Source organism: Peromyscus eremicus, chromosome 6 (assembly GCF_949786415.1).
Source record: "Peromyscus eremicus chromosome 6, PerEre_H2_v1, whole genome shotgun sequence".
Lineage (NCBI taxonomy): Eukaryota > Metazoa > Chordata > Mammalia > Rodentia > Cricetidae > Peromyscus > Peromyscus eremicus.
The window spans coordinates 60,935,455-60,951,064 of NC_081421.1; the positions used below are offsets into that span (position 1 = coordinate 60,935,455).

General features: G+C 39.0%; 1 protein-coding gene across 3 annotated transcripts in view; it reads left to right on the forward strand.

The window, feature by feature from the left end:
• Positions 1-15,610, forward strand: part of Lrba (LPS responsive beige-like anchor protein) — a 561,905-nt gene that overhangs the window by 516,981 nt on the left and 29,314 nt on the right. For all 3 annotated transcript variants that reach the window (XM_059265566.1, XM_059265567.1, XM_059265565.1), the window contains exons 50-51: positions 5,032-5,094; positions 11,298-11,453. In XM_059265566.1, the coding sequence (XP_059121549.1) occupies positions 5,032-5,094; positions 11,298-11,453 (219 nt within the window). The remainder of the gene's footprint in view (positions 1-5,031; positions 5,095-11,297; positions 11,454-15,610) is intronic.

Here is a 15,610-nt window from a genome sequence, read left to right on the forward strand (position 1 = left end):
TCAGAAATCTGCCGGCCTCTGCCTTCCAAGTGCTGGGATTAAAGTTGTGCACCACCACATTGGGCTCTAAACTCTTCTTTAATTCCTTTTCACAAGTTGGAAACATAGCTGGGTGGGATCTTGCCCTGAGGTCACCACTCCCTTTATTCTATTTCTTAATTTATCTCAGAACACAGGATTTAGCTCCATTCCACTTCCTGGTACCCCTTTTCTCAATCTGTACATTTTGTATTTTATTTGCTTAGCTTCCTCCTTTTTCATTATAAATCTTTATCAGAGTTAACACTTACAACCACATGACAGAGTCTATACTAGGCTGTTTTGAGATTTCCTTTGTCAATGGAATTAATCCAGAATTCTTCTTCACTTTTGCCTCAGGCAAACTTTTCGGACAAGGGCAAAAAGCAGCCACATTCTTCACCAAAATATCACAAGAACAGTCTCTAGGCCACATATTAATATGCTTCTCCTCTGAAACCTCTTGAGCCAGCCCCCTCCCCCTCCCCAATACACACAGTTAAATAACTCTTAGCACCACTATTTTCCATGCTTCTACTTCTGTGGCCCATTAAACAGTGCTTAAAGCATTCCACTGCTTTCCTAACCCAAAATGCCAAAGTCCGAATTCCTCCAAACAAACACATGGTCAGGCCTATCACAACAATACCCCAGTCCCTGGTATCAACTTCCGTCTTAGTTAGGGTTTCTATTGCTGTGAAAGCACACCCATGACCACAGCAACTCTTATAAAGGAAAACATTTCCTGGGAGTAGCTTACATTTCAGAGGTACAGTCTTATTATCATCATGGCAGCACGCATGGAAGACATGGTGCTGGCCACATCATAATATGCAGGCAACAGGAAGTGGTCTGTCTCACTGTGAGTAGCTTGAGCATAGGAGACCTCAAAGCCCACTTCCACAGTGACACAGATCTTCTAACAAAGCCACATCCCCTAATAGTGCCATTTCTTTTGGGTGCCATTTTCTTTCAAACCACCAACACCATCCAAATTAGAATTAGAATTAAAATAACCACTAGAATCCCAATCCAAGTTGGAAGAGGTATCAGCATTTACCTACAATATCCCTCTCTTGTCTTGACCAGTAAAGGCAGCACTGAGCCTAGGGAGTTGCTTCATTCTCTGTTATTGTGGCTGGTCAGTGGCAGTAGGAATTCAGGTGTCCTGACTACACCTCAGTGAATTAATTATTGCTTCTATTGGAGCAGGAATATTAGGATCTGAATTTTTTCCCACTATAATTCTTTTTTAAAAACTCTTTTAACATGTATTTTTGTGTGTGTATATGGGTGTTTTAACTGCATATTTCATGTGTGTGCAGTGCCTGTGGAAGCCAAAAGATGGTGACAGATCTCCTGGGACTGAAATTACAGACAGTTGTTAGCTGCCATGTGGATACTGGGAACAGAACCTGGGTCCTCTAGAAGAATAGCCAGTGCCCTTAACTACTGAGCCATCTTTCCAGACCACTATAATTTTAAAAATATTGTTAAGAAGTTTGGAAAATGTGTTAAAGTCCTAAAGATAATTGGCTTTCCCTCAAAACTGGCTAATGATACAGGTAGAAATGGTTTGGTATTCTGCTTATCATTAAATCTGTAAAGTTTTTATAAAGCACCTGAACCTGAAGTGGTTGCACAGGTATAAATTATTGAATGAGGGCCTTATCCAAATTAAATGTAAGAGATTTTGGAATGAAGCAAAAGACATTCAAACCAAAACCTGGTATATTAGCTAAACTGAATAAGAAACCTTTCAAAAAGAATCTGTAATTGGCATAAAAATTGATTAAACATAGCCATTTTCATGGCCAATGGAAATGATACAGTGTGTGTAGAAATGCCAGTATTTGATTAGAGAACAGATTTCTAAAAAAGTGAAAGCAGAAAGATTGAGACAGTTCCTTACTGCTTCTATAATTACATCTTCTTGTTCTTGTTTCTTCAAGAGACATGCATATATTTGGGAGGGAACATTTTAATAAGTATAATTGTTCATTTCTCTAATTCCTACTCTTGAGAAGAAGAACAAACTAGTGGACACATTAGAGAATTTCCCTACTCTGTGTGTAGTTACCCAGGAGCTTTACAAATGTCCCGATGTATGTGGCACCAAGACAGCCACCAATGAGGATTCTACTAGGTGACTATTTGTAGCAGCTTGAGAACTCCGTTTTAACTGAGTGACAGCATCGTGCTGGAGAGCCAGACCTTGAACTGTTGGAAAGCCTGGGCTACATTAAGGAACTGAAGAACACCTTAAGTCTTGAGGATGAAGTGCCTGATAGTCCCTTTGAACCAGCTATGTCTCTAACTAACTTGCTTCCCTCCTTTAATATCTGTTAGGTAGGAGTTTCTTTCCCAAGTCCACTTTTTCTATAAACATGCAAAGTAACTTGATGTCTGGTTCTTCCACCACTAGAGTCCCGCTCATGTGTATTCTTCTATTGCTAGCACAAGCACACCTTTCTAAGGTCAGAGCCTGGAGCCAGCATGGTTCTGCAGTCTTTGCCCGTCATTGTCTTCTGTAAACTGTCATTGCCCATAGCCATTTCATTAGTAGTACTTGTTCCCACCCTTCACATAAAGACTACCTTCACAGTGTGACACAGCAACTTGCCACAAACAAATACAAAGAATGATAATATGGGCATTCACCAGAGGAATTGTCCTTCTAGAATGTGATATCCAGATCTAAGCTACACTTACATCTAAAAATTCTAAGCATAATTCCATTATATCTGTGCCTTGTTTCAGACCTGTTTAGGAGAGTGATTTTTCATCTATCACACAAAACCTTTACCTGTTAGTCTGTCTTGATTTAAAACAGAAATCCCTAGCAGTTCTTCTTGGTGAATGTCAAATTCATATTCAATCAGTTTTTCTTTTTTTTCTCTCTCCTTTTTTTTTAATTAAGAGATTTTCTATTCATCTTACATATCAACCACAGATTTCCCTGTCCTTCCTCCTCCCACCCCCCAGCCTTTCCCCTCAACCCACCCCCCATTCCCATCTCCTCCAAGGCAAGGTCTCCCATGGGGAGTCAGCAGAGCCTGGCACATTCGGTTGAGGCAGGTCCAAGCCCCTCCTCCCTGCACCAAGCCTGCGCAAAGTGTCTCACCATAGGCCCTAGGTTAAGTTTTCCTTATATTTTAGATTCCGTTTTCTTCTGAGGACCTAGGGTTTCCATAGCTGTTCACTGGACTGGCTTTGATTTATCTTCAAGTAATATTTGTGTCCTGATTTACAAAACGAATACTTTCTGCAGGGCATTAGCTAAGTAGTGTAGCATATTCAAAGGCCTGGGCTCAATCCCAAGTATTCAAAACAAACAAAAAAAAAAGACACAAATTTTATTCTCTCATTAAAAGGACCTTGAAGAGCCTTCTGATCATCCTCTGGGGTATACTGACTCAGTCCTTCAACAGTTGGAAAGTATAGGTTGAACTATAGTCAATTGTTCTTTTTGTAGATAAATTGCAGGTAATGACAAGTTCATATGGTCCAAGTCCTGCCATCCGACCTCCATCCTAAAGCAGGAAGCTGAGCACAGAGGCTGCATGGCTTGCCCGAGGTGGCAGAAGTAGCACTGGAGGCTGGCTGCACTCCTGAAGCTCAGAGCAGAGACCCATTCTGAATGACACTGGCATGGCTGGAAGTCATTAGCTCTACTGTGTAGACCAGAGGCTGAGTGCATTTTCCCTAACATTCTCGGTGGTCATCTGTAATTTCTTAATCAGCAAAGCTGGCAAATCAACACAGTGAGACACCGTGGTCTCAGCTTCTTCAGTTTCTTACACACACTTACCTGTAGTTTTTAATGCCAATCTTGATCTCATTCGGATTTTATCAATAGTAAAGCTTGCCAAGCATCCTTGAAAAGTTGACATTTAATAACTAGAGAAAATATACCCTAATAAGTTTTAAAGTGATCTAATGAGCTCATAAGATGCACTGTGTTTTATTGTCAACCATCAACACCAGTCAGAAAACCTCCTGATGTCCGACAGTACTGAACAGAGCCTGGGGATCATCCAAGCAGTGCTGCCAGTACTTGGGCATCTAAAGGCAGATACTGACCAGGGTAAAGAGCAATCAATCATTCAGAAAGGGCCTAAAATTTAGTGGTCAGAACTATGAACCTGGAAAGGTCACCTGTTCTACACTTTATCTTAGGGGTTACGAAGCCAGAAGTTGCAGAGCAAGCCGGTGGCATTTCCTCTCTACCTAAAGTCTTTCCACTTTTGCAGAGAAATAGCTTACAAAACCTCTATTCAATTACAATATAACTGTGCCTGCATTTATAAAACCATTTTGAGAATGGAACAAACTATTCTTAGTATGGATTGATTTTTCTAACTCATTTGCTTCTCAGGGTATTTTTAAGTCAAAACCATGGAAATATTAAATATTAATAAAACTTCGTAAAAATCCCTCACTCCAATCTTTAAGAAAATATTTCAGTCAAATGCATTTAACTAAAACATTTATCTGCGGATACCTTTATTTTTATTCAAACTTTCAATTGATTGATTTTTAGTGATGGATGAAACACTAAACGTTCCCTGACTTAGAGCTTCCCCTTTCTCTATCAAAAATTGACATTTTTGTGGATCCTTTGTGCTGCAGCATTCAAAACTGCCTTTTTAAGAAGTAACGAAAAACTAGTGTTTGCTACAGTCAGCAGATGGTTGTCACATTTTGTTTTCAGCACACTTTACCACTTAATTTTGTTTTGTTGCAGCATCAGAGCCTGCCAGTCAAGCATCTGCTATAGCTTATGGTCTAGGACTGGAGCCACCACAATGGCACATGTTCAGAACAGCACTAATCTAAAATAAATGTTTAATAAGCTAGCCATAAAAGCACCTGGACTTTTATTCTTTAAATTTCACAAAACTGCATGAGAGATTTGGAGGTTGGAAACAATTCTACATAAGGTTGACTTCTGCATTTTTGTAGTTAAGTATATGAAAAATAATGCTTTTTTTTTTCTTTTGTGAATTCCAGCTCACCAAGGTGCTGTACAAGACCAGCCATACCAGCTGCCAGTGGAAATCGATCCTCTCATAGGTCTGTCACTTCTTTCTCTCTTTGCGATTCATTAAGCTCTGTATGGTGGCCCTGAAGTGTAGATTACAGTTGTTTTTCACTTGCTGGTTGCTGGGAATGGAATTTTCCTGATAAACCATTTGCATGCAAATTGGAATGCAATGAGCTGTGGCTATGCTGGTATTTCATCAACCCCCCCTCGTCGGTTTGCCTAATTTGAACAGGCCTAGGACGCGTGTCACTGAAAATTAATATGGATGCTGTAATAATGTGTGATTGAGAATGCGCATGAAGTACTGTCAGGATAATATTGGATCTTTTCATCACTCAGACTTGTTGATGAGCAGGAGCGAGGCGCGTTATGATGAATTGGTGCAAGCGTAATGCGATGGAGCTTCTTTGCTAGGGAAATTTTCATAATAACAGTGGGATTCTTAGCAGCACTGTGTTGTGAAAAATAAAACTGGAATGCCAGGGTCTCATCATTAAAGGAGATCAATCCTTTCTTCCTGGGCCTCTGTTCAGTCAGAGGGGATTAATGTGCAATTGCAGAGCAGTTTCCAAGTTGAAATATATTGCCCAGCCAATGGTAGTGCTAAGATATTTGTATTCATTTTCCTAGAGTCCTTTAGCCAATACATTGCCATTGGAGGTTAAATTTGTTGAGGGAGGAGAAAAAAAACAGGAAGGTGACAAGCCAGAGCATCTGGGAGCACCAGAGCCACATCTGCACGGATGACTTAGGCTTGCTCATTGCCGCTGTGGTTTGGAGTCAGTTAGCTGCAATCTCTGGTTAGCGTTTGCCATTCTTATGCATTGGGATTTCAAATGTGGTGTCACCAAAAAGGGTGAGCCTGATAACTTTTAGAATAAAATAACAAAACAAACTAAAAAACCTCAATTGCCTTACCATGGGGGGAAGCAACCAGCATGGATATTTGATCTTTAATTTTGGCAAATTTACCCTGAACAAATAAATTGGTTAGAATGTTACCATCTTACATATTAATTTTGCAAATGAATAAGCAGATTTATTTTTAAAGCTCTTCTATGTTCCCTATTTGTATGTTACCCTTTCCTTTCATTAAAGTCTTTACCACAATAGACTACTAAATGATTTTCATTCACTAACTAGATGGTTTTCCACTACAGGACGAACAAAACTTTAAATTCAAAAACAATTCATGAATTATTTCCCCAGTAAATTCTATTCTGAATTTCATTCTCGGCCCTTAACTTCATTTTGCTTTAAAAAGATAGTATTTGCTACTTGTTAAAAGTAGCGAAGCAAAATGCTCACTGTGTAGTTTTAAAATCAGGAAAATAAAGCCCATTTGCTAAGACATGTAAAGCACTCTTTCTGAATTATAGGTTCACTGTTTGCTTTAAAACATGGCAATGAATATTCTGAAGTATAATTAAGTGAATTCAGCCAGTGTGGGCAAAGTTTCTTGGTAAAAGGCCAAATATTAAATATTTCAGGCTTTGTGGGTCTTAAGGTTTCGACACAGTTATTTAACTCTTCCATCACAGTACAAAAACCACCATGGACACTATATGAACCAGAGTATGACGCTTTCCAATAACGCTTCATATTAAAGATGGCATGGGTCAGCTTGAGCCTGTAGGTCATGGTTCACCACAGAATCCTCCAGATCACTGGCCATCAAACAGCCCCTCCACTCACTAAAGTAACTGTCTTATATAACCCAGGCTGGACTCAAGTTCAGTATGTGACCCTGGATGACCTTGAACTTCTGATCCTGCCTCCACTTTTTAAATGTTGGTATTTCAGGTGTGTGTACCACCAGCTAGGATCAATCCCAGGGCTTTGCACATACTAGGCAAAGACTCTACCAACTGAACTCAGCCTCAGCCTCCTTTGCATTAAACACATGCCGGGCGGTGGTGGCGCACGCCTTTAATCCCAGCACTCGGGAGGCAGAGCCAGGCGGATCTCTGTGAGTTCGAGGCCAGCCTGGGCTACCAAGTGAGTCCCAGGAAAGGCACAAAGCTACACAGAGAAACCCTGTCTCAAAAAACAAAACAAAACAAAAAAAAAATTAACACATAAAAGTTTTTATCTACAGGCGGCGGTGGCGCAGGCCTTTAATCCCAGCACTTGGGAGGCAGAGCCAGGCGGATCTCTGTGAGTTCGAGGCCAGACTGGTCTACAGAGCGAGATCCAGGATAGGCTCCAAAACTACACAGAGAAACCCTGTCTCGAAAAACCAAAAAGAAAAAAAAAAGTTTTTATCGTAAGTCCAAAGAATTAAAATTTCTGGCATAGTAGAAAACATTTGTAATATATCTAGTGGAGTCACAATATTGAAATGAACTGGCATTCAACATCTTTTATTTTTAAAAATACAGATGAAAACCTTTAGCAGTTGGAAATTTCATCAAATTCTTTTTTTTACCTTTGATTTATCACCTGTTTTCTTCATATAGTTTTATCTTAACTTTTAAAACTTCATTACTCTATTATACTTTTCAGCCATAAACATGTGTATGGAAAGTTAAACATATGTCTATAAACTTAAATTTTTCTATGCATTCAAGGCTCAGATTTTTTTTATACTTCATTTAATAAAACTTGGAAATAAATAAAAAAACTTCACACCCCAAAAGTAAAATTAAAATCTTAAATTAATTACACTGACTTTTCTTTATAATTTCTCTTTATTTTGTTTTGTGTGTATTAAAGTTTCATTCTAGCTGGGCGATGGTGGTATATGCCTTTAATTGCAGAAACTTGGAGGCAGAGGCAGGCAGGTCTCTGAGTTCTAGGACAGCCTGGTCTACAAAGCGAGTTCTAGGATAGCCAGAGATACACAGAGAAACCCTGTCTGGAAAAACAAAAATAACAACAAAAGTCTCATTCTGTAGCCCAACTAACCTGGAACTTATGATATAGCAAACTGACCTTGAACTCAAGGTCTTCCTGCTGCAGTCTCCTAAGTGCTAGGTCACAGGTGTGTGCCACCACCTCTCACTTCTTTTTTCCTTTTTTTTTTTTTTTTTTTTGAAATTTAAACAAAATTTATTATGTATACAGTATCCTGCTTGCATGATGCCTACATGCCAGAAGAAGGCACCAGATCTCATTACAGATGGTTGTGAGCCTCCATGTTGTTGCTGGGAATAGAACTCAGGACCTCTGGAAGATCAGTCAGTGCTCTTAACCTCTGAGCCATCTCTCCAGCCCCATCCTTCACTTTCTTACAATGTTTACACTTATAGTTAATTATGTAGGCTTTTTAGTGGGGCAGTGGAGATCCAACTCTGGGCTTCAGCAGTGCTCAACACATGTTCCACCCCTGAAGTGTACCCCAGTCCTATAATAAGGTTTAATAATACTACTGAAATATAAAAGCAAGCACTTACTGGAAATAAGTCTTCAGTTCACTAGGTGGGGTGTTTTCCCTTTTAACAGCTCATGTGTTGATGAACATTATTTAGCTCTAAGTTGGCTAAGATTTGTCTAACATATCTATTTCTATTACTTTGGTTTTATAGCTGAGGAATGTTATACAAAAAAGCAGATGAGAAAGAGAAATGTTTTGTTTTAATAATGCCATACAGATCTTTGAACTCTTTTTAATATATAACAAAATTCACATAGTAATCTACTAAGAATTATCTTTATGGTCTAATATTAGGTATCTTTCCTTGTAACAATGTTGTTGAAACTTACTTTTAATGATTTGTTAATTGACAGTGTGACTAGATCCTCATTATAGTATCTTGAAGCCATCTGACCTACAAAACAGTAACACCGAGGCACTCGCTTTTTAGTACCATCAATATTTTTCATTGTTCCTCTACTTGGCTCCCAAGAGATTTTAATCCCCAGGGGTAAAGAACCATAGTAAGATTATGCATGGAAGGAAATATAACGTGATTTCATCTAAAGCAAAAGAAGAAATAAGAAAGGAAAACTCACAGGAGAATTCTCAGGCAAATAGGCTTCAGACAAGAGAATATACAAAAGTTGAGGAACTAGAAATTGAGTCCCACAAACCATCTGTGCTGTATCCCGGGGGAAGTCTCATACTCCCCAAAGTAGTCATACCCCAGTTTGGATGCTGCTTATCTAATCAAATATATATTCTACAAATATATATTGTGGGATTGAGTCACAAAGTAAGTTTACTAACAAAAACAGTGGGATAATATAAATGCTCTTAAAGAATGGGTAGGGTAGACGGACAAAGGGATGTACAAATGAATTAACGGATGGATGGATGGATGGACAGATGGCTGGATGAAGAGCTGTTGAGTGTTAAACTTCAAGTAAGAATTCACTTAGAAAGTAGTTCAGCTGTTGAGTGTAGTGGTACACACACACCTGTAGTTTCAACACTCAGAGATAGAAGCTGTAGTTCAAGGCAATCCTAAACAGAGTGAGACCTTTTTTCAAAAACCGAAAGCCAAAACAAACAAAAACTAGTTCATCTGAGTGCTGGAGGAATATCAGCCTTTACTCATGGGTGCTGTGATCCCTCAATTCAGAATTAAGTGCATGCCCACCCTCCCCCCAAATTAGTGAGAATTAATAGTCCAGGAGCAAAAGTCATATAAAAAATGGCAGAAAGAGATATTTTAAAAGGTTCTGTGTATAGTGAAATGTGACAGTAATTGGTCTAGGAAGTACTACACACATTGTTTTCCTCGGATTCATGGGCTATATGTGTGTGTGTGTGTGTGTGTGTGTGTGTGTGTGTGTGTGTGTATCACAGCTTCACTGTAGTGGGATTTTCTCTGTGTGTGTGATTCACTGTCCTATCTGTAAAACCTTCCCTCATCTGTCAGCAACTTCCTTTTGTGTGAGAAGGAAAACGGATTCCCCAACTGGAATTCTTCCCATTTTACTATTGCTGCTGCTTCCTACCCTATCACAACCTCCCAGAGCACATTCAGTTACCTGCTGATTTTAAATGTAAGTTGTGTTAACGGACATTAGCAGGATTCTATATGTATACATGCATGTGGGTGGGGTATGTTCTGTTTATATAGAGGATAGTTCAGGCATCAGTGGTTTTCAGCACAGCCCTGAGAATATTTTAAATGCTTTGTCTGCTTGTTTGTTTGTTTGATCTGGGAGGCCTTATATTAAACTCCCACATTATTTAGATATCATACACAATAACTATAAAACGGGTATCTTTGAATTTTTATCAATAGTGTATAGTTTCTTCCCACAAAAAAACCTGAAAACTGGCATAAAAAACTTAATAACTAGATGCAAGAATTTGCTTTGACCATTCCATTCTGGTTTGTGGAGTAATCAAGCTTTCATGGTGTGAAAACCCTTATTTGTGATGGAAAGTCACAAAAACAAAGGTTCCGTTTGCTTGGGCTAATAACTCCTGCCCCCCCCACCCAACCCCACCCCCACCCCCACCCCCCACCCCCCGCAAAGTACCTGAGTGAACTGCTCTTCTGACAATGGCAAATCCATGCTCTCTCCCCAATGCTTGGTGTCACTACATGCCTGACCTGAGCCTTGACACAGTCCCATCTCAGGAACTTTAGGGCACTTGGAGACAGCTTAACAGGCTCTCTCTTCTTATCGCTAAGTCAAGGCTAAGACGTGGCAATGTGCTTTGACTTTTTCACTTACAAGGATCTTTAATAAATCCCCATTCTTGCCTTCGCTTACTTGTGAGTGCAGCTGTAAACGGGGAATGGGAGTTCCCTTCTAGTCAAATTAAGACCCGTAAAAGCCAAAGTAGTACAAGATGCTACAAATATTTCAAATACATGACATTTAAATCCTAATATCTCTTCCTTGTGACAGAATGTTAAAGGTAATAGATTGTCACAACATGAATCCATCCTCATGACAATAGACACAATGAGATTGTCAGAAACAACCCAAACTGTGGTGAGATCTCAAGGCTGTAATCTACTTGTCCTGCCCAAGAACTAGAAAGCATGTTTTGTGGGTTGCATACAATTTTTTTTAAATGGTAATATTCTACTTTTTTTCTCTAAGCAAAACATTTTTTTTTCACTGAGATGTTGAATATAATAGCTCACATTCTTCCAGCAATTGCATATATTTCCCCTTTTGGCTTTTCATACTGTACTTAAAGGTCAAGAATTCTGGATCCTGTCTCCTTTCCTCACCCCCAACTCCCAGTGTGACAGCACTATAGGATTTTTATCCATGTGTGTTTAGTAGTTTTTCTTTCTTCTTCTTCCCTATGTTCTCACAGCCTGCGGCACAGGGACACATAGGAGGCAGGTGACTGACCTTCTGGACCAGAGCATTCAAGTTCATTCCCAGTGCTTCGTCATCACTTCCGACAACCGCTATATTCTCATCTGTGGCTTCTGGGATAAGAGTTTCCGGGTCTACTCCACAGACACAGGTAATTTTCATTTCCTTCATCAGTAAGCCAAAGATTATGACTTAGTATCAAGAATGCTTTCTCATCTTACTCCCAAAAATAAAGAGGAAACAGTGGGCTAGATCACTTGTTATTGAGTTAGCTTCAGTATGTTTTTAAGAGGCAGTTTTTCAGTAGTTTTGTCTCCCAAGCACATGCTTACAAAATAAATAATTTCATTCTGCAGGCAGAGCTATGGATGTAAATACCATACACACATGTGTACATACAATTTTAAGGCAAGTGCACAAACACAGAAGTATACTTCCATTTTCAATGATTTAAAAGGTTTTCTTTTCCATACTAGAAAGACTCATGAAGTTGATCTTTTGGGAATAAACCTTGTCTTTCCCAATTCTGCATAGCATCTTGCTGAACACTACACCACCATGAAGAGTATCTGACTATTGACTTAGCATGTGACAGATGCTCTTAAAGTTCGCATCTGTCTGTACATTTGCATGCACTCCCTGAGGGACAAACCAAGTCGACTCAGTGTTATTACAGGAGATATAATCCAAGGAATTTTTGCATGTCAGAAATTCATACTATTGATAAATTTAATAGCATGTCTTTAAAGCATTTTAGAAACTGTTGAAAGAGGAGATAAAATTATAGATAATATATAGTTGAATAAAGTTAAAGGTTTTTTGTTTCTTTGTTTGTTTTGTTTTGAGAAAGGATTTCTTTGTGTAGTCCTGACTGTCCTGGAACTTGCTCTGTAGACCAGGCTGGCCTAGAACTCAGAGATCTGCCTGCCTCTGCATCCGGAGTGCTAGGATTAAAGGCGTGAGCCACCACCACCCGGCTTAAAGTTAGACATTAATTACATATTATTTCATTGTAACTAATCAATAGTACTGTGGCATGGATTGTTGTTTACTTAGTTTGTTTTGACTTTTTGGTGTTGTTGAGTACAGTCTCTTCCACTGTTCGATGCCCAGTGCCTGGAAGACGATATTTCAAATAGAAGAAGGAAATGCACGTATCTTGATTAAATGCTGTGGGAGTGGGAAATTCTATTTAATTGAAATTTCTAATTAAGTGCTTTATAGCAAGTCCTCTTTCAGGCTTGCTAATAATCCTTATGAAATGCACGGGTCCTTGCTTCTCTTAATAAGTAGGTGCACTGAACAGTTGATGATTCTTCACAGAGTTTAAATGTGTGTTTTTGAGACTGCTGTAACACGGCTGAGAGAATAGGGAGAAATTACTCTCTTCAGCTGAAATATTTATAGAATGAGCCTTAAAAATTATTTGTAAAAATTATTCTGTTTATTTTCTGCTTTAGGAAATTGATTCTCATTTTCTTACAGTCCACTTCATTTCGATGTAAGTTCACAAAAGCAAACATGATCACCCAAGCCTTTCTGGGCAGTTGAGCATTTGTTTTGTTTTGTTTTTTGTTTTTTTAGATATTTCAGTCTGTGGAGTGGATTATTTTGAAATTAAAATTCCACCAACATTATGTAAAACTACAGAGCAAATTGATGCTTTCTAAAACTATTTATAATACTGAATCTTGTGTTTTAAGAATCTATTTTAGATGTATCCTTTTCATTATTATAGAAAAAAGCACAACCTTAGCATTATCTGGTATGCACTCTGTCCTCAGACTCTGGGTTACACTTGATAAAATCCTCGTCAGTTTTTCATAACAGTCTTTTAGACTAAGTATTCTTCTCACACTTAGAAAGGTTATTTTAAAATTTACAGAGTAAGTTACCCCATCCTTATTGGCTTATAGTTTTTAAGTTTAGACAATGCACAGAATTATATTACCACCTCACAGGCTCTCTGGGTGCAGAACAGCTCCATGACCCCCAGTTGCCTCATGTCACCTGCTGGATGTCACCTTTTCCCCCACACCCTCAAGTCCTAGCAACCACTGCCTACTTCCTATCTCCAGAGTGGCCTTTGTCAGAATATGGGTTGAGTCATAAGTTCTGTGTCTTTCATTTTGACATTATAAAGCTTTTGAATTCATTGACATTCCCTATTGTTTTTATTGTATTTTATGCATTAAATACCAATAGACGTTAAGTGAAGCTGGCTTGATTTTCATGCAGCACTAATTACATAATCCCTGTACCCATTCTTTTTTAGAACTTACAAACTCTTCGGCATCCCTATTATTGTTTCAGCTTCACAAACTCTTGTCACATGGACACGTGTCCTTGTCCCGTTTTTAGATAATATGAACTGAGATTTAGAGAGTTAAGTCACATAATGAAATTTGAGTAGCTAATGGTAACAGAACTGGGGCTTGGACCTGGCCCTTCTGATTTTATATGTAGCATTCTTTTCTTACCACATTGACTCACACAAGTGTCACTGTCCTTGGTTAATTTGGAAACTACTGTAATTTGTATCCTGAGTTCCTTACAGGCCCGCCATGCTCCATTAGACTTAACAAAGTTCATATCAGTCCACTCCCTCCCAACAGAAACCTTGCACTACCCTGTATAAAAAATACACGTCTCTGTGTATGTAAAATATTTCATAAGAAGTAGAATTATTTTAAACTTCATATCAAATGGCTGACAAAAATTTATATTTTCTATAAAAGTGCAGAAAAATAAGTCTTAAATGATAGTCCTCCTGTATGTCTTGATCACAAAAATCAGCTGCTAGTTTTATTTAAAAGTCATTTCAGTGAGAAAAATAGTAATCTGTGTTTTTATGACAATAGATAATATCAACTAATTTTTTTTCCTTAAGTTTGATGAAGAAGCAAGGGAAAAATTGTATGATCAGTTAATACATAATGGCAAAGCCATCACAAGTGTTGAATTCAATTATATTTTAACACACAAGCCAAAAAAAAAAAATCTTCCTCTTATTAGATTGGGGAGGGGTACTTGGGTTGTAACAGGAAATTCTTGAAACGTAAATCATGTTTTCAGGGTGCAACCAGAGCAGCAGAGGCAACAATAAAGCCTCCCCCGGCAGCGGAATGATTTTCTGGCCACATTTAGATGCAGTGGTGTAGAGTCCTGTGCTGGGATTGTTTTATTTGTAGCACAGCTGTCAAATAAAACATTAACTAGAAATTTGTTCTGTCAAAAAAGGGATATTCTAGTGTTTGTGGTAATTTTTGATATTTGTGCGTGGAGAGGTAGCCTGGTATTAAAGGAAACAAAAAATAAAGGCTGAGGAGCACTTATGAGATTATCAGCAAATAATTTACCAAAAGAGCAGCAGGTCTTTATACTGTGATTTATTTAGAAGGAACGAGCCTCCATATCACAGCAGCAGCAGCAGGGATTGCCGCATTAGGCTGCCAGAGCGGGGAAAACAGACCCACAGACGGAATGTTTCCTGGAGTTGAGCCTGCAGTGTGAACTGTAGAGACTACAACCACACCGGGTTAAACAGGAAACTCCTTTGGTGTAAACGTTTATGTCTTCTTCCCATTTGGAGTTTTCCTCCATTCACTCATTTTAAATTGTTCTGTTGGAGAATACACCATTGTGTACCTGTTCACGTTATTTCAGGGTTTGTCTGCACCATTAGACAGTAAAGGCCCTGAGGGTGGAAGCCGTGTGTCCCCGCCACTTGTATACATTTAAGAAAGCCTAATGCTTGGCACCTTTGATGCTAGGGAAATACTGCGGACACTTTATAATTTTGAATATTTCAGGGGGAAAATTAAAACTAGTAAATTTTAGAAGAAAAAGAAACCACAGCAAATGGGTATCTATTTTCCTCACACTGACACTGGAGGAACAGAGCAGTAGCTTAAGGAGGGATATAACATGGGAATCTTGGAAAACTCTGTGTCTGTAATGACTGCATCCCACCTTCACAGCTAGATCTTCCTACCTGGTCCCTGAATTAGTTGGAAATTCAGTAAGCTACCTAGCAAATAGTTCTCCTTGTGAGGTTCCCAGTTCACCAGGACATCTAGGCCTCCTGGGTACCTAGTTTGTAGTACTCATACAACCCCACAGAGTTGCTGGATACCGAACAGACATAAGCCTACTCCTGAAGAGCATGTTCACTTCACCCCTGCAGTCCCTGAGCTCTCAGCTAAAGAGTCACTGGTCAGACTGGGGTCCAATCATAACAACATGACGCACCAGCTTCCTAAAGCAGTTAAAACACCCGACGGACTCTATCAATGAGAGTGCAGCCAG